Raw genomic sequence first — 20,153 nt, 5'->3', positions numbered from 1 at the left:
TCTCTTCAAACCCAGCCATCTGTACCAAGCCCCAAGGACCATGGGTGGACCACAGACGATGAGGGGCAGCTTGAAATCCAGTGGATGTGCGGTTCCCCAGCACCAGACCATTTTGCAGTTGCTCTCCTGCAAGTGTGTGAGGTCGTGCAAACCACCAGAGTGCACAGGTCTCAATAATGGTCTGAAGTGCACAAACCTGTGCAAACTACAAAAATGTGCCAACCAGCACACTCAGATGTGAATGACGATGATGGTGTTGCCCTCGTGGGTGGCATGGTGTCTCAGGAAGGGTAGATTGTCCTAATATTGTCCTGAAAGACTGGAAACATTTTGAATGTGGCTGTTCATATAATGTAACACAAATAAAACTATTTTTGACTGAGAAACGTGTCAATTTACTCTGTTTTTGACTGAGAAATGTGCCACTTTAGTAGACAAGCATAGTATATCTAGTATAGTATAGTATAGTATAGTATAGTATAGTATAGTATAGTATGTACAATATCATAGGATAGTTTGCCTATATCTATGTAATATTAACAGTAGTCCAGACACACCCTAGGCAACGGATAATGAAAGAAAGATGATTTCCAGGGAGGGCACTTTCCTAGTTTTGAACGACAGCAGTCCATAATTTAAGAGGGGATAAGCACTAATAAGCTACCAGACATCAAGGTCTATCATATAAAAACATAATCTAGGGATGTATATGAATTTAAAAAAATCACAAGTAAAATTTGCCCACCTGGCTGGTACCGATTTGTTAAATTTAGGGCTCTGGCTCATTTCCCTTGAGAAGTCATTCTTCTACCTTAAGGGCCACATTCACCCCTCACGATGGGATAGTATGGGCACATGATACCTTTTCTGAATCCTTATAGTCCTGTGAGTATTCCAGTGTTTGTTGTTTGTATCTCTGATGTTCCTAGATGCCACAGTGCTGAAATAAAACTATAGTTTAGACGAAAATTGTGGAAAAACGAATGTCACTGACAGTTTGAGGAGCTCCTGTGACCTCTGTATTTGTCAGAGAGACACAAAACTGAGCTTAAATGAAAGCTAGGAAGCTACCCTTTAAAATTATATCAAAGATATTCTCATCAAACATGAGTAAAGGTCCTAAAAAGAGCCTAGAATAGGATATGCATCAGCACCTAGAATCCAAATTATTGTAGGGGCTGGCTAATTTCATGAGCTGATAACCGTGAGAAAGCTACCATTCTGGAAAGGCTATCATACTAAAATATCATCTATGGATATATACATGTTCAAAAATCATGATTAGAATTTGCCCACTTGAGTGGTACCGATATGTGAAATTTTGGTGTTTGGCCCATGGACTAATACCATTAATGATGGTTCCTTCCTTCCCTTCCATGCAGAGGAAGATGAGGCAGGGGAGCTGCTTCATCCAGCTCTAGTAGTAGGCACCGCCGTCACGTGATCTCGCTTGACGTCACCACCTGGCTGTCAAGAAAGATGGCGCCCGCAATGATATTCAGACGCATCCCGACGTCTTTGACCGTTTTAGTCCTTTTATTAAACATATTAAACACAGGGAGATGTGGCGAACAGGTGCCGCTCATGTTGTGGACAAGCGAAGGGTGAGCATTTTTACGTTTATTTCTTTCTTTCCTCGCATCAGTGGCGGTGTCTTCTGTACAGTACGTCAGCTGACAGCTGGGTTAACGGTACCATTCATTTAGACGACGCTAACGTTAGCGTTAGCTGGTATTTAGCTTTGGTTGATGTGATGTTAAGCTAGCCTCAGGCGTTGTATTTTCGTCGTGGTTATTTGCTCTGCTCTGCTAGATTCTGAATAAAATGCAACGTGAACCTAGGTGTTGACTGTTGTGATCATTGAGTTATATTTTGTGATGTGTCTGCAAGGTACTATTCGTTAACACAGGCCGAATAGTTAATTTAGTTAACCTTCCAGTCAGTTCAAGGCCAAATTCATCCATATTACATTATATTAAATTATTTTGTAGTGTCATCCATTTCCCTGCCCCATAGCTTGCATCATAGCAAGCTAACGCTGTGTAACGTACACTTATTGTGTCTCTGAATCTCCACCAGGATCTCTCTGCCATCCCAGTCGCCTCCCACAGCAGGTCACATCGTTGGACAGGAGCAGCTGGGCTCGTACCTGGAGAGAGCTCTGAATGTGGGCCCACGAAATGTACTGCTCTTCCTCCAGGACAAGGTACACGCACACACGTTACGCTTGGTTCACACCATAGGCAACGAACGCTGAAGCAGCGCTTCACGGAAACTTCGAGCAGGAGCCTTTGCCATTCACACCAGAAGCACGACTCGCTCTGTTTTGCCCGGCGCTGCCCTGCCCACGCTCGCAACTTGCATTGACTTCATGCCTGCCTGCTCGCATGCAGCGCGCTGCACGCTTGAAGAAAGACCAGAAGCTGAAACTATCGCTGCAGCATGCGTGCAGCATCGCTTCAGCGTGGCGTGGCGGGGCAAAGCGCCGCGGCTGGTGTGATCGGTCTTCGCCTGTTAACAAGGACGCTGAAATGAAACGAGTCCGCGCTGCGTTGCTTCAGCGTAGGATTGGCGTATGTATGGTGTGTTCGGCCCCATAGTGGTTGAGACACACATTGCTTCACCTGCAGGAGGACCTGGGTTAGCAGGCACCCACCCTTGCCAGCTCAGTGCTGCTGGCTCTGTTAGCTGAGCCGTGTCATCTTATCTTTCACTTCGCATTTTCTTTGTGTGTGTTTGAGAAAAGACTGCTGTGTTTTGGAGCTCCTCTCATTTGACCACCACATCTCTCTCCTTGCCTCTACACCAGATGAGCATAGAGGACTTCACCATGTATGGAGGAGCATTTGGAAACAAGCAGGATAGTGTGTTCCCCAACCTTGAGGTGAGACAATGTTATTCACACTGTGTGTAGATCAGACAGACACTCCGGTTCAGGCAGACACTAATCTTTGAAGTCAATTTACATCTTAGATTCTCGTTTTCTATGTTTCCTGTGTTTGGTGCTTTGATTTGAACGTTCCTGCACCAAGCAAAAGAATGATTGAACAAATCAGACTACAAGTTACAGTTCTCACTGGAACAAGTCGATGGCAGCAATAGCAGTATTTTGTGCACCTGCAATAACCATTCTATAAGGTATTATTCTTAGCTATGCCCCAATGTTTTGTCAGATTTCAGGTAACGTTGATGTTTCATTCATCTCTCTCTCCTGCCTATAGGGGGCTCTGATGTCTTCTCCCTCCCCTCTGGTGTTACCTGCGGTGTCCTGGCCCGCCTCCAATGCAGTGATTGGCCAGCTGCAGGACCACTTAGAAACCTCCCCTCTTTACATGGACCCCGAGACACTCAGCCAGCTGAGGCTCAACGCCTCCTCACCTGCCCTGCTGGTGTTCAGGTTGCCCTATGGCACCGGGTAGGTACATCATGCATAGACACACGCATACATCACATGCATTTGAGAGAGGCTGGTTCAGGCTGTTGTACAGTAGGGATGCTGGGTAGATACAAACGCATCATACACTAATATATAAATACAAACAACAAAATGAAAATGAAAATCTGTCGACATGGTCGAAGAATATCCGGATAATAGCACTCCTAATAACGTACCATAAAGGGGCACGGACAGGCAAATTGAGTTGGGTTATTCAGGTGTTGAAACGAGCTTGCCCCAGAGGTTTATTTATTATTATTTTTTTTTAGTGATGGATTCCCAGATTGAAAATTCAATAACTGTAACATTCAGTTAGGGTCAGACACACATGGTGTCGCTGATGAAGGCGAATCTTTCTCAGTGGTTTTGGGAATTTATGCTTCAGTTGCCCCTGTGTTTTGATTTTTTTTCTTGGCCATTAGGAATTGTGTCTAACTCACTCAATCCTTCTCTCCTTCCCATCGTTCATTCCCTTATCTCCCCTCCTCCCTCCTCCCTCCTTGATTCTTTCCTTCCCTTTCTTACCTCATTGCTGCTTTGCCTTGCTGTCTCTTGCAGAGCTGATCTGATGTCTGCAAAGGAGATTCTGAGTGGGAACGGTGAGTCCAGCCATCATCTGATGACCATTTTGGCTTTTTTGGCTCGTGACCCTACTTTGACGTCGCAAAAATCTAGGGACCCATGACATTCAAATTCCGGTACACCGTCGATAATGTCATCAGTGACATCGTCAGTGATGTCACATAGTATGCTTATTTTTTCCTGCAGAATTCTGACTTTAATCTGAGAATTCTGACTTTAATCTCAAAACTCTGACTTTTTGTTCCTCAAAATTCTGATTTAAAGTTATAATCTATAATTTTCATTAAAAAAAATAAGAATCACTCACAATGTTGATTGAGGCTATGGTCCATTGATGGAAGCCTTTGCAGTATATAGTAACATTATGTGACATTAGTAATGTCACATAATGCAACACTGCTTGGATGTCACCTGCAATTACCACTCATCGCCATAGGTGTCACCCAAGAGAACAAAGCTGATATCTGAGAGATTATCACTTGAATTCCAGGCGACCCCACTTATGGTCGCGACCCACTGGTCTATCCTCTCATGCTACAAAGGGACACCTTGTGCTTCCTATGCCTCTTGTCTGTAGTCATGTAGACTCATTATTGGCTCATAAACGTACTATACTGTATATTATAAAACGGCTCTCTCAAATCAAGCAATCTGATTGGTTCACAGCCATTGTATAAATCCAATAACCCACTCCAATAACCCATGGCCATGGGTTATTGGTTGCCATGGCAACTCTCTTACTAAAAGCCTTTGGTTACCTAAAAAAAAACAAATGGCGGAGACAGCTGTCAGATCCTTGTGAATCGATCTTCGCTTATAACTTTACTAATACTTCGCAGAAAATTATGTTTTGTACAAGAATAGATGCGGGCTAATGTCTTCTTTGCAAAAAAAAGGCTGTTAACCCCGCATTTAACCCCGTAACGTTAGTTGGTGTCGGGCTTTGCAGAAAGCACTCAGCTTCTCAGCAAGCGCTGAGAATGCAGCGCTGCGCTCGAGCTGCCTGTCGGGCTTTCCAGAAAGCTCTCAGCTTCTCAGCAAGGGCCAAGATTGGCCAATGTCAACTTCAGTCTCCAGAACGATCCAATCAAATCACCCGCACGTTCTTGCGGTCCCGCCTTACAGTGTTTCAACTGACTCTATCAGAATACCATGCCAGTCGGACTTATAGTATTATTATTATTATATTATTATACTTGGAAACCGTTTTATAAAAGCAATATAGCACTCGAGCTGCGTGGTGTTGTGGCATATATCCCGCTGATAAGCTGTTATCCCCATGAGGCCGCAGCGGGCATATATCCCGCTGATAAGCTGTTATCCCACGAGGCCGCAGGCCTCGTGGGATAACAGCTTATCAGCGGGATATATTCGCCACAACACACTTGCTCTCATGCTATATTGCTTAATTATACCATGGTCTGGGTGAATATTGAAATTCTGATTGGCTGCAAGGTGTACGTTAATTTGTGATAATGTACACCTAGCTAAATGGTCTGTTCACCGTTCATATCAATGCGCCAGGATCACGACAGAGCCGTTTGAGCTCTATACCACCGTTAACGCTTAATATGGCACTTTTATATGTTCAGAGAAAAAAAAATGTAGGTCAAAGTAACTATTTAGATTACCCCTGAGTGGTCAGTTTATTAAAATAACGGCTATTTAGAAATCTGATTTTCGTTCTGGTCAGCTGACAGAAGCCGGGCTCTCAGCTGTCAACTGTCAAACCCTCTGTTTACAACTTGCAGCGAGCAGCAGCCAGGCGCTCTGGGAGAGCGCGCGCTGCCTCTTATCACTGATACAAATCAAGTCGAAGAGGAAAAGAGATCAACAAAAAGAAAACAACGAAATGGGCAGTTAACAGCAACACACTGAGAGACGTCCTTGTACAAAACATATCTGGACTCCAACATACTGAAAGCTTGAGATGGTTTTCAGTCTACTCCAGCCTCGCGCCATTTACGTCTTATAAGACCCGCAGACGTTAACGTAATTCCCTGGAATGCGAGTTTAAATGACCCAGTTACATGGCGTTGCATTCTTAGACATTGCCGTTTTATTTTGTATGTTGTTACATACAATTGGCCAAATTATTAGTTAGCTTGACTCTAGAATTCTGCCAGGTGCAGCAGGCACTAAGCGGCCATTTTATCCAATGATAGCCTAATCTTGAGCAGCCGAGGGGACTATTTTGTCTCGCCGGTTCTCAACTCATATTCAAGGTTATGAAAACAACATTTTGATTGCAAAATGCATGGAAATATAAATGAATGGTCTTGTTTTGTTTCTTTGGCAAGTGACCATGGTATAAGCGGGTTAATGCACTTCGAGGTGTCCATTATCAGAAATTATTGGACTTCGCGGAGGCAACCATCCTCGGCTTCGCCTCGGACGGTTCACGACTCCACGTCGTCCAATAATTCCTGATAATGGACACCTCGTCGTGCATTAACCCTTACTTGTATTTTTAATGTTAAAATTGTGGAATTTTGTGCATTGGGCAATTAGTTAATGTTTTCAAGAAAGGTGATAGTGGGCAGGCAAATTGTTTTCCTACATTTTCATGAAAATCTATAGCTGTGAGGGAGGGTGTGTTTAGTGACGTCAGGCCGGTCATCTCCCTCTCACACCTCATACACACGTTGTTCCCTGCTGTGAGGGAGGATGTGTTTAGTGACGACGTCAGACCCGTCATCTCCCTCTCACACCTCATACACACGTTGTTCCCTGCTGTGAGAGAGGGTGTGTTTAGTGACGTCAGGCCCGTCATCTCCCTCTCACACCTCATACACACGTTGTTCCCTGCTGTGAGAGAGGGTGTGTTTAGTGACGACGTCAGACCCGTCATCTCCCTCTCACACCTCATACACACGTTGTTCCCTGCTGTGAGAGAGGGTGTGTTTAGTGACGACGTCAGACCCGTCATCTCCCTCTCACACCTCATACACACATTGTTCCCTGCTGTGAGAGAGGGTGTGTTTAGTGACGTCAGGCCCGTCATCTCCCTCTCACACCTCATACACACGTTCCCTGCTGTGAGAGAGGGTGTGTTTAGTGACGTCAGGCCCGTCATCTCCCTCTCACACCTCATACACACGTTCCCTGCTGTGAGAGAGGGTGTGTTTAGTGACGTCAGGCCGGTCATCTCCCTCTCACACCTCATACACACGTTGTTCCCTGCTGTGAGAGAGGGTGTGTTTAGTGACGTCAGGCCGGTCATCTCCCTCTCACACCTCATACACACGTTGTTCCCTGCTGTGAGAGAGGGTGTGTTTAGTGACGTCAGGCCGGTCATCTCCCTCTCACACCTCATACACACGTTGTTCCCTGCTGTGAGAGAGGGTGTGTTTAGTGACGTTAGGCCCGTCATCTCCCTCTCACACCTCATACACACGTTGTTCCCTGCTTATCTGACTGTGCCATTTAAAATATACTTTTTTTGATCTTTTCTCTCCAGATGAGATGATTGGTCAGGTGTTGAGCATCATGAAGACCCAGTCTGTTCCTTACACGGCCATCTACACAGCGCTGCGGCCCTCGCGGGTGAGCTTGTGCGCCTGTGATCGTACTCTACCATTATGATTGCCCTTTGAGGTTGGTGATAAAAACACCTTTTCTGTAGGAGTTACATGGAAGTGGGAACAAACGTAAATTTTCCGCCTCTCCCCATATCTCCGTCTCTCTGTAGGAGGCGTCGTCTCTGTCTCTGGAGGCAGGTCTGGGTGGAGGACGCTCTCTGCTGCAGGCGAGGGCTGGATACAGGGACCGGGACCGAGAGAGGGAGAGGCAGCGCAAGATCCAGGAGAAGGCAGGGGTCTATCCTCCAGTGGAGTTTAAGGTAAGGAGAAGGCAGGGGTCTATCCTCCAGTGGAGTTTAAGGTAAGGAGAAGGCAGGGGTCTATCCTCCAGTGGAGTTTAAGGTAAGGAGAAGGCAGGGGTCTATCCTCCAGTGGAGTTTAAGGTAAGGAGAAGGCAGGGGTCTATCCTCCAGTGGAGTTTAAGGTAAGGAGAAGGCAGGGGTCTATCCTCCAGTGGAGTTTAAGGTAAGGAGAAGGCAGGGGTCTATCCTCCAGTGGAGTTTAAGGTAAGGAGAAGGCAGGGGTCTATCCTCCAGTGGAGTTTAAGGTAGGGAGAAGGCAGGGGTCTATCCTCCAGTGGAGTTTAAGGTAGGGAGAAGGCAGGGGTCTATCCTCCAGTGGAGTTTAAGGTAAGGAGAAGGCAGGGGTCTATCCTCCAGTGGAGTTTAAGGTAAGGAGAAGGCAGGGGTCTATCCTCCAGTGGAGTTTAAAGTAGGGTGACATGGTTTTTAAAATAAGTTCACTTCCAGATCGGTGAGTACGTTTACATGATGATTCGATCCCGGCTAAGGCAATACTCTGAATGAGACGCTGTCGCCACGTCGACAGTATTTTCAGATGACCTTAACCGGAATGAGGTCATAAGCAATAGTCAAATCAAGACACGTGGAGTATTCCGATCTTGCATTGTAGACATGTAAACACCTTAATTGCACTGTGATTTTACGGCGTTTTGCGGCGTTTTGTGACACGTACAGCAGTCAAACCGCTCGACGACGCATGCTTTCCCTGCTGGCTTTGATGGCTGATGTGCCAACCACACAGCTCGCGGTGTTTTGTGTGTATATAACAGCATATATCCTCACTTCTGGCGTGGCACAGAGCGTCTGTTGCGAGACGAGCAGCGGGTTTTAAACTGCACGTGCAAAGATTGCGCAACTGGCTGGCTGGTGGAAAGTAGCTGAATACATCGATGGTCTCTCAATAAAGACCTCTAGCAGACAGCTTTCAGCCACCGGTAAAAAGAAGTCCCAACATCTTGTCCAGAACACAGTAGAAACCAGTAGGAACATGACAGAAAGGGTTTCAGGTTAAATTCAGTAGGGAAACTCCCAACGTAGGCACATCATGTGGCCGTGCGTCTTCAGTCATTAATAGGACTATGCTCTCTAGCAGGTAAACGGGAATATGAATGGAATATTCTAAAGTAGCTCATGTAAACACCTTGATCGAAATATCGTCTTATTTAGATGAAGGCCAATAGTGGGATTATTGCAGTCAATGTAAACAGTGTCTCCTTACATCCATTTAATTCCCTCACTTCTGATGTGGCTTCTTCCTCCTCCTCCTCCTCCTCCTCCTCCTCCTCCTCCTCCTCCTCCTCCTCCTCATCCCCTGTTTTCTCTCTTTCTCCTCATCTGTGTGTCTCTCTCTCTCCAGGAGGGCGACAGAACGTGTATCCTGCTGTGGGCCAAGACTCTGTCTGTGAGCATCCTGCGAAGCGGACGCTGGGAAGAACATGACCTGACCCCGTCCACTTTCGGGGAGGGCGTCAGTCCCATCCTCCACGGTTCCATCTGTGACCAAACCAAATCCAGGTACGATGGCTTCACTTCACTAGTATAGGGGCTCCACAGGAATTACTTTACAGTGATGTGTCTTAACACATTGAGTGCCACAGCGCTTCAGTAAAATTGTCTGCAGCCTGTGCCAGATTCACTTCCATTCAGTTGAAAACAGCTATAGAATTTTTTCTATTATGGCTATATTGACGGGGCTGGACTTTAATGAAAGATTGAACACTCCTGCTTCTTCCAAAGAAGAAATTTTGTTTCTAGACAGTTCCATTATGAAATGACACCCTCTGAAAAAAGTGCACTTTCAAGGGTTTTCTGTCGTTTTTTTTTACTTTCCAAGATATAGTCACTTTTATGAATACCTTTTGCACTCTAATTTCGAGCACATTCACTGACTCTGGCTGGTGTTTTCTGATGTGGTGGCGTGGTGTGGTTTCTGTGCAGCCTGCGTGCCCCCCCCTCCCCCCCCCCCCCCTCTCCACCTCTGAGCTGCGGGCTCCTCCCACACGCACAGAGTTTGTTTTCTCGACTCCGTTTTTGCCCCGGACGGATCCCAGCGCGCATCAAGGAAATGATGCGCGCTGGCAAACGCGACTGAACGAAAAGGCTTGGCCGTTCGGCTTCGGATGCTGGCTTTCTGGCAGGAAATCGTGTGGAGATAGATAGAAGCATAAGAGCTCAGTTGTGAGCGCGGATGCAGCCGAGCCCACTCTCCGCTGCAGACAGAGCAATCTGTACGGCTCTGGCTGAAGCATGCATCGGTTTCCTCTTTGATCACGTCTTTCCCTGCTGTCTCCTGTACAAAGTAAAGGATCTGAGGTGGGTGGCGCAGCTCCCGTGACGATGTTTAAGGTGGCGCCGTGTGATCCCTTGAAGGGATTCATGCTCACTGGCTAGGTACGACCTTAAACAGCAGAATTATGGAATAATATGAATTATGATTTTAGGACGTCCACAGACGTCCTTGGCACTCCTCGTTACTTTTTTTTAGGACGTGCACAGACGTCCTTGGCACTCAATGTGTTAATCCAGAGGTTCTCAAATGTTTTTCAGCCAAGGACCCCTTACAAGATAGAAAATATACCGGGGACCCCCCCTCATTCTGATTTGTGATTTTGGGCTAAGCTTAATTGTTTCCACGGTTAACGTGCTTGACTTTTAAATTGATAGGTTTGTTAGATTAGAATGTAATCCATGAACCATTTTAGATTTAAAGCATAAAATATTTTCGTTGAACTATGAATCTTTTGCTAAAGAAAAAAAAGTTTTTATTTTTTGTTTTCCTGAAAAGTTTTCGCGGACCCCCTGGCAAAGTGCCACATGTATTCCTCTGACAGATTCAATTGGCCTCAAATGTCGTTCTTACAGCATTTCAACTTAACAAAAGTCCAACATTTAATGTGAGGAAACGTGCGGACAGACACGCTGATGATCATACATGTGTTTTCTACTGATCATACATGTGTTTTCTACTGATCATACATGTGTTTTCTACTTGCCTCTTTTCATCTCGTTCCCCAGGCTGGTTCTTAATTACAAGGATGTCCTCGGCCATCTCAGCTTCAAACTGATGTGAGTGCACAAACACGCCTACACATTCCTAACAGGTTTTATTCTAATTCTACTTTAACCAAGAATTTGATTAAAACCTGCAACACAAAATATTCGCTGGCAGTAATGCTGATGGGAATGACCACAGAAACGTCTCGCCCAGAAAAAGTACCCCAATTTCCTCCTGTGCCCCTCCAAAACCTGTTCATCTCTCTGTGTATGTGTGTATCTAGCTTTGCTATGAGCCAGCGCCACTACACGGTGTCTGCGCGCCGCTGGTTCACGCTCGATGCTGTGGAGCTGGAGTACGACGGGACCAAAGCCACGTTTAACGGCAGCCGAAACATTTACGCGCCCGCCGAGTACTCCTACCGCTGTGAGTCTGTCACCAGCTTCCGATGGCCCGCCCTCGTCCCCCGTTCGGCCAAAGATCCGGCCAATCAGTGGAGGGTCTCTTTCGAAGACATGCAGGTGAGCTGGTGCCCCCCCCACCGACATTTTTGCTCTGTCTCATGCATATTGCATACTTTGTCAAATCATGATGTTTTCCAGCAGTTTCCTTGTTTCCAGTTTTGCCATTTTTCCCTCACTGTCATTTGAAGTAGACCTCGTTTGCTACTTGTCGCCTGGCCGTGGGAACAAGCCATTTCTAGTGCAGTGTAATATGTTTAAAAAAAAACAGCAGCAATGGGGAAAACTGTGACCAAAAGAAAAAAAAACGTAACGTAAAGTAAAACGTGAAACAAGCATTTTTACATGACATTACTTTGCATTTAGCAGACGCATTTATCCAAAGTGACTTAGAATAGTACATTTTGTCAACATTAGTGAAATCAACTGTTCAACACAGCCGACATCAACCAAGACCCTTTAAAAGGAATACTAAGAATAAGTAACATTTAGTTAGTAATAATTATTTTTTAATTCTGAGATGAATGCGAATGTAGATAGATAGAAATGGATATTAATAAAGGAGTTGATGTTTTGTCTCCCCCCCTCATGTTGTGCTTTTATCTGCCTGCTCTCTTAACCTTAATCACAGATCCAGGGTTTCAATGTGACCGGTAGTGACTTCTCCTATGCCAGCGACTGTGCAGGCTTCTTCACGCCGGGCATCTGGATGGGCCTGATGACCAGCTTCCTCATGGTCCTAGTGCTCACCTACGGCCTGCACATGATCATGCAGCTCCGCACCATGGACCGTTTCGACGACCCCAAGGGGCCGGCTATCTCTGTGCCCCAGACAGAGTAACACACCTGAGGTAGTCCGTTCCACGTTTTTCCACTTTCCGTCTCCCTTTCTTCCTGTCCCCCGAATGCTTCTGTATTTCCATGCTTTCACTCCCGCCTTCTACTCCTCTCTCCCATAACGTTCCATGCTTCCATTTGGCATTATGTTGACAAAGTAGTGGTGTTCTCAAAGGGTTTATTCAGGTTGGCTTCGTAGTGGGCTAATCATACTACATACATTCCCATAGCAATCCTGCTTATATAGAGAGGCAAAGTGGAACGTCACTTCCTGCTTCAGCACTGTACCAGAGATTTTCATCCACCATTTATTTTCCCATAGACATTTCGTTAAAGGCTTATAAAATAGTTTTACTTTGTCAAACCAAACGGTTCAGCTAACGCTATAATCGGGAGAGACCATAGAACATTTCACTCTGACCAAAACTTAAAAATATTTTCTTTAAACCTTTTTTTTAAACATTTTGGTCCCAGTGAAATGTTATGCAATCTCTCCTGTTTATAAATATATCTGTACCGTTTGGTTTGAACCAGTAAAAGTATTTTTATACGCATTTTACAAAATGTCTATGGGAAAATAAATGGCGGATGAAAATCTCTGGTACAGTGCTGAAGCAGGATGTAGGCGGTCACTTTGCCTCTCTATTGTAAAAGGCAGACACTGAGCAGTGGATCGATAGTGTCCACATGAAAGGGATACAATTGTACATAGAGGGACAAAAATATATGACGTAACATGAATAATATGAAAATGCTATTTATTGGTGAATCTAATTTGTGTTTTTTTGACATGACCATTTTTGTGTTTACAGTCGTCTTAGTGTCTATGAATAGATGTTTGAAATGTAGATGTCCAAGGATGGTACAAGGCAAGCTAGAAAAATTAATTCTGCTCAGGGAATTAATTTTGCTCGAGGGATGATTGATAAATCATATCTTGTGTGTACTTTTATATTTTATGTCTCTAATGGTGTTGCACCTTACTTACAGTAAGTACTGTTGATCAAAGGGAGATTTTGATGAAGAAACTGGCTGACTATTTACTCTTGTTTGGTAAGGCAATCCTGAACATTTTGACTTCCCATTGACAAAACAAATGAAAACCCATTAGAAGTTAGAAAAATTCCATGCACGTCAGAATGCTCTCTCCTGTTTGCCTTACCTGAACATGAGGTGGAGTCGCTATCAGTTTCTATTTTCTAATGGGGGATTTTGTTTTTGGTAAGTCACATAATAAATAAGATTTATATAGTGCTTTCTCAAAAACTCAAAAGCACTTAACAGCTAGAACTGACGTGCACTGGATTATACTCGATGTGAAAAAAGGTGAATTCATCTCTTTTTGTTTGTTAATTTATTTGGTTTGATATGAGTCATAGTGAATGTTAATGAGAGGCCCTGGATATGGTCTTGTGTCGTGCTGCTGCTGTGTGAACCCAATAAAACATTTGTGGAGATTGAATAGAGTTCTGGGGTTTTTCTGCTCATGCATGTCTCATAAGATATAATGCAACAAACAAAATAGCATGAGTTCAAATCTCAATGGTTCAAATAACTGTGGGGGGCGGTTAATCTGATATCCTCAACATCTCTAGCACTCCCCTTTTTCATAAATACTAAGTGCTCAACTGTCGGCTTCACAGTGAGAATTGTCAAGTTGCGTTTTGTTCAATTTTCACAGTGCTTTTATTTAGAAAAGCCAGCAATCTGCAGAAATGATCCTCTGTGGAAGGTGATGTAAATAAAGTCGTGTATTTTTACAGAGAAAGCAGTGATTCACTCGTGCATTTTTGTAAATGGGAGGGAAAAATAAGTCATTTTTCCTCTTGAAAATTACCCCAATTTTATAATGGTGTAGTCTGCTTGCACCAAATCACAAATGGATATGATGGCCTACATTTAAGATGCTGATTTAAAATGCATTTTATTCAAGGAATGAATGGATATGAATGCATTGATTCAATCTGATTGTGATTGGAATTTGGAAAATGTTTATTTATTTGAGCAGGGACAGTGCACATTGATGAACATCAGTATCAGAGATATGTACTGTAAACATGCCGGATTGTAACGTTATTGCTAATTCACATCCGCAGTCCATCCAGTTCACAGAGAATCTGCAAAAAAAACAAGACAAAAACCTCACTTTAGACAGATAAACTGCTGTAACGGCAGGTTGGCTCCTTCATATACCAGCATCGTACAAGAGGTTTCAGAAACGATTGGTTTCTGAAAAGCTTAGTGTTGAGATCATTTTTCATTCCACTTGAAGTCAAGAATGTGATTTAAGTAGGTTATACCCTCCTTCCCACCCCATATTACATCCCAGGTATTTTCCTGTGTGGTGTAACCCTACAGTATATTACCTTCAGCAGAGTGAGACAGCCCAGACAGGCCATACTTACATTCACATGTGTAAGCTAACTCCAGGTACTTGTAAGTGTTACCGCACGGGTCCCCAAACACTGAGTTGCTCGCATGGACAGTGCAGTTATTTTTCCCATTACAGCTGAGGATGCAGAGTGATACCAGTGAATACATTGTCTCACTTCCATGTCATCAAATTTCAACAAATCTGTGCTCTGTTGTACCTGCAACTAACGTCTAATACACCATCATTGTTTATTATGCCTCCGCCGGCGATAGCCAGGCCGGGGGCATTATGGATCCGGGTTGTCCGTCCGTACGGCCGTACGTCCGTACGATGTTTGTTAACGCGATATCTTAGGAACACCTGGACGGAATTTCATCAAATTTGCCTCAAACATCGACTTAGACTCAAGGATGATCTGATTAGATTTTGGTGGTCAAAGGTCAAAGGTCAAGGTCACTGTGACCTCTCAAACGCCATTTTCAAGCTTGTTAACATCTCAGGAATGCCTTGACGGAATTTAATCAAACTTGTCTCAAACATCGACTTGGACTCAAGGATGAACTGATTAGATTTTGGTGGTCAAAGGTCAAAGGTCAAGGTCACTGTGACCTCTCAAACGCCATTTTCCAGCTTGTTATTTCATCAAATTTGCCTCAAACATCTACTTAGACTCAAGGATCAACTGATTAGATTTTGGTGGTCAAAAGTCAAAGGTCAAGGTCACTGTGACCTCTCAAACGCCATTTTCCAGCTTGTAAACGCGATATCTCACGAATGCCTTGACGGAGTTTCATCAAATTTGCCTCAAACATCACCTTACACTCAAGGATGATCTGATTAGATTTTGGTGGTCAAAGGTCAAAGGTCAAGGTGAGCTCTCGAACGCCATTTTCAAGCTTGTTAACGCGATCTCAGGAATGCCTTGACGGAATTTAATCAAACTTGTCTCAAACATCGACTTGGACTCGAGGATGAACTGATTACATTTTGGTGGTCAAAGTTCAAGGTCACTGTGACCTCTCACACACCCAATTTCCAAGCTCTGTAACGCAACATCACAGGAGCGCCTTGACGGAATCTCTTCCAATTTGCCTCAAATGGCGATTTGGACTCCAGAATGAACTAATGGCGGAGGCATAAGTCCGCGTTGCGGTCGTTCTAGTTTTTTTCATATTGCTCAAACTGAGGTCATAGTTATAACATAGGAATATACAACTGCACCTTTCAGCAACACTGCTAGTGGTGACCCTGGAGCAGGAGACATTTTGGACAGAGGTAGGGGGTTGTTGGTAACTGCATGTGGTCCGGTCACGGCGGCCATAATCAGCCCCATGGACAGTTAGAACCTGCCCCTGGTCTGAGAACAGGAGGATGGAAATGTTGGCAAGGTAGAGAGGAAAGAAAAATGGGGTCAATTCTAGTTTGAGATGCAGGTGATCAAAAGGTGCAAGTAGTAATTTAAAGTGTTGGAAAATTCATTGAAAATGTGTTTTCCCACAGCGCAGCTGAGGGCATCAGTCAGGTGACACTTAGTGAGATGATGCACTTGGTCAGATGGCCTCTAGGGCATTTCTGAATGTGAGCGGTTGGTCTGTATAGAAATGGATCTAAGTGGATGTATTGTCATGTCTGTAATTTGGAGATGTACAGACAGACCAGCAGCATTGAGGAGCCTCCTGGTGGGCTGTAATGATACACTCAACTCATGATTCGGTACAATTCACAATGCTGAGTTCACAATACGATTTTCCCATACCTTTTTTTTTCTTTTACAAAATGAGATTGCATACAAATTATGACTGAAAAAGATTCCTTCAATTATTTCTTAGACACACCAAATTCTGTATCTTTATCGTTTATTTATTTCTGAGGTAGAGTAAAACTGGAAAACAAACTTTGCAATGAATGCACATTTCAGAGTGGGGGGAAAAACATTGCGATTAATTTTCCATATCACCGATTTGAATAGTGACACATTTGTATCGATTTTTAACTGTCTTGCGATGTATTGTTATATCACAACTGAAAACATTTCAACGGATTTTCAGACGGTAACATGTCTTCGCTGCCCTACAAACCATAACGGTAGGTGATGTCATTTTGAAGTAACGTTCGCGGAATTGTTTCATTACTACGCTTGTTTATCATATTAATGCACCATACATATATAACAAAGAAACTGGGATCTTACCACAATGTAGGTGTGCCACAGAGTTCTCGCATACAACAAGGTGAACTGGTGAATAAGTAACATGAATCAGGTCAGACATCACATTTAGCCTATCGGACTTATTTTCAGCTTAGTTTCTTTGGTGTCATGCAGACACACGACTCACATGCTGGGAGGCAGCTGAAGGTGGTGTCCATGTATTTGTAGGTGCCGACGCAGGGATCAGAAGGGAAGACACTTCTGTTTAGTTCACACACCCTCTTGCCATTACACCTGAAAGGAGAGCATAAGGGCCAGTGGTGGCCCAACGGTTAGAGAAGCGAGCTTGTGACAGGAAGGTCGTCGGTTCAATCCTCGGGACCGGCAGGATAAATCTGGGTGGGGAAAGTGAAAAAGGCAGCGCTTGCCCCCTCCCTCATTACCACCACTGAGGTGCCCTTGAGCAAGGCCCTTAACCCCCAACCACTCCAGTGGAGCTGCTCAGTGGCCAGCAGATCAGACTGTGGTTGTACTGGGCAGCTTCCAGGTGTGAATGTGTGTGAGAATGTGAACAGGGCGCTCCTGAAAAAGAGAGCATTGCTCTCAGTGAGACACCCCCTGTGTAAATAAAGGTAAAAAATAAATAAAAAAATAAGCATGTTTCTCACACAGTCGTACCAAATAAAGGTTAAATAAAATAAATAAAAAAATCAAACCAGACTATACTGTAGTTCAGCCCCGGCTCCAAGATGAAGTGACTAAAAGGGGGTCAGTTAAAAATTGTGAGGGGGCAACTCTTTTTATATAATAAAACAGTAGGTTTTCAGCACCGTGTGCCAAGTTTTTGTAGTCATAAATCTGTAATAAACGTGTTTTGATTAGGCGTCTATTCAAATGTTGATTATGATGGAACTTATATTATATTATGATAGTCGTTCTTTTTCATTATTCATTCATTCTACTCTTGTTTTATAAACTATGTGCAATGACTGCAAGAAAACAGTTGTGGGTCTCATGGATGCACTTGTGTAAGGTGAAAAGACAATACAATTGAATTGACCATCAACTTCTCCATTCAACAGTACAAAAAAGATCTAAATAGTTATTTTGTGAAACCCAGCTTCAGTCACCTATCCGGAGCTGCTACAACTACAAAGGACAACGTGAAAAAGGAATGATCTTAACCAGCACAGTAAAATTGCCACCATCTGATAAAGCTGTCAAGAGGTCCAAAATGTGATGGAAGATTACGTGAAATGTCAAACATTATTTCAGTGTTTGTACATTTATTTGACATGTACCTGTTTTTGAGGATGCCCAAAGCGCCCTCCTGAGAACACTGTGTATTGGCCACCTCTTGTGGCGGTCTGCCTGCACTGCAGGTGCTGCTGTCTGCACGTCCATACAGCGCTGACTCCACACTGATCACTGCCCTGTCTGTTACACACAGGAGATGGCAAATTATGAGGAGAGAGAAAGAAGTTAAATAGAGATGGAGAGCACACATGGAATGCATAAATGGTTAATAGTTATGCTAATTAATCGCTCTAAATTTGAATTATTAGTTCTGTCTTATATACAAACTCAGAGTGCACATAGTTGTTGTCTGCTTGCAGCAATCGTTTATCAGATCAAGATATACTTTGTCAGAAGTAAAACGGAGGGATTTTGGTAATTACTAGTAGCCTGACATTTCTAGAACCTCAGCAGATCTTACTGGTGCCTCTTTAGTGTAAATATTTTGCTAAAAATAAATATTGGCCTGTGGCTGTGTCATATTTCTGTTCATCACATTTCTGTTTTCTTGGATAACTGTTATAACGCACACGCAAGATTTCTAGTAGAAATAATAATCTAGAAAAAGATACCAAATGTGTTAACAACCAAAATATTTGTGTGATCTGTGAGTGAAAAATGATTGATTGATTGCTTATTGATTGGTTGTTGATCATTATTGTATCCGTTCCATAATGATCTATGGCGCTCTCTTATAAGACCTCTCTCAGGTGGACTCTCTCCATCAGCATTCCTAGGGATAGATAACATTGTATTGTCTTATGACCAGACCAACCATAGATCATTATGGAACAGATACAATAATGATCAACAACCAATCAATAAGCAATCAATCAATTTTCACTCACAGATCTCTCTTTGGTACTTTGTATTGTTCTGAACATCTTGCATTTGTTTGTCACTTTTTTGTATCGACCATTTCAAACCACTGCCTTGTTTTTGCTCCTCGTGCAGGTGATAAAAGCGGAATTTCTCTTAGGCAACCTTTCCCGACAGTCCAAACAAAAAGGCAGCCAAAATCAATGTACCGTATTCTGTGTACAGAAAGCTTTAGCAAGTTACCAGTTCTGTCACAACTCAGGCGCTGGACATTTCCTCCTTGATGATCGCATGTAATGACTCTCTCTTTGGAAACAACTAAAAAGACCAAATATGGAAGTGTAAGTTAAACACCCAAGTTCATGAATTATAAAAAATACATGCAAACATTCTCATACCACACTCTCATATATATATTTACCTGCACTCATAAGCAAACAAGTTGCTGCCAGCACTGAAAAAGAAACATCACTCGAGGTCAATGCGTAACCCCGTGGCAGTTAATAGTATGAGTTGTGCCAAACAAACGTTAATATCTCAAAAACTATACATCACATCGCATTTGACATTCTGAGTGAGAGCAGAAGTAGCTCAAGAGTTTGATGTATTTATATGCAAAGGTCAATCAACATCAAAGCTACCTAAATGAATGTAAAGCCATAGTATTCTTTTGCTGCAGGCCTCAGTCAGCTGTATACTCACACAGTGTAGAGCTGAGTCTGATGCAGAGCATGGTGCCAGTGGTTGCTGAACAGACTAATGGTGTTTGGAACAGCTACACTCAGTACTTATATACCGGGGTCAAAGGGCAGTCTTTGCTTTTCATCTAATCAAGCCAAAATTTGAAACGCCTGTTGAGGCATTTCTTGAACACACCCAGAAAGGCATTTTGAGCTCTACCACTAGCGGGTGCTACAAATGCAAAAAGTTTAAATCTCATAATTGACTGCATAGTAGATCTTGATGAAATTTTGTCGATCCATGAAATTTGGTCATGATTTATGAAAGTGGGCATGGCTTATTGCATAATAACCAAATCATAGCTATTCAGATTCAGATACTTTATTGTTTATCACAAAGCATGACAGAAAATTGTCTTTGATGTGGCTCATAAAAGAGGAAAAAGGACATACCACATAAAAACAAATAAACAGACAAGGTTTAAAAACATACATAAGATTGGAGGTAAAAGACATTAACATTGTGATATATCACACATGTGGCTCTGGTGATGCGACACAACAGGATCAAACCTATAGGCTGCAAAACAGACAAAAACCTCACTGTAGACATAACATGTGCTGTCAGCGCAGGTTGAATT

The 20,153-nt window shown here is 43.4% G+C and overlaps 2 protein-coding genes across 2 annotated transcripts; one reads left to right on the top strand and one right to left on the bottom strand.

Annotated features, from left to right (window-relative positions):
- The first annotated feature begins 1,480 nt into the window (after positions 1-1,480).
- On the top strand, positions 1,481-13,641 carry atp6ap1a (ATPase H+ transporting accessory protein 1a). The gene is made up of 11 exons (XM_083656689.1): positions 1,481-1,604; positions 2,080-2,206; positions 2,810-2,884; positions 3,222-3,415; positions 3,995-4,035; positions 7,479-7,564; positions 7,710-7,859; positions 9,259-9,416; positions 10,917-10,967; positions 11,180-11,417; positions 11,989-13,641. The coding sequence occupies exons 1-11, from the start codon at positions 1,492-1,494 to the stop codon at positions 12,196-12,198; spliced, it is 1,443 nt and encodes a 480-aa protein (XP_083512815.1). The 5' UTR covers positions 1,481-1,491; the 3' UTR covers positions 12,199-13,641.
- Positions 13,642-14,300: 659 nt separating this feature from the next.
- LOC310794951 (L-rhamnose-binding lectin SML-like) lies at positions 14,301-19,565 on the bottom strand (the record flags this gene model as incomplete). The annotated part of the gene is made up of 6 exons (XM_083656978.1): positions 14,301-14,311; positions 14,600-14,703; positions 15,790-15,925; positions 16,905-17,011; positions 18,019-18,154; positions 19,535-19,565. 6 exons carry the CDS (start codon positions 19,563-19,565, stop codon positions 14,301-14,303), a joined length of 525 nt encoding a protein of 174 aa, XP_083513104.1.
- Positions 19,566-20,153: the final 588 nt, after the last annotated feature.

The sequence above is a fragment of the Poromitra crassiceps genome (assembly GCF_964638095.1).
Source record: "Poromitra crassiceps genome assembly, chromosome: 20".
In the NCBI taxonomy this organism is placed as follows: Eukaryota; Metazoa; Chordata; class Actinopteri; order Beryciformes; family Melamphaidae; genus Poromitra; species Poromitra crassiceps.
Note: the sequence above shows the minus strand (reverse complement) of the source record. Positions and strands in the feature narration are given on the sequence as shown.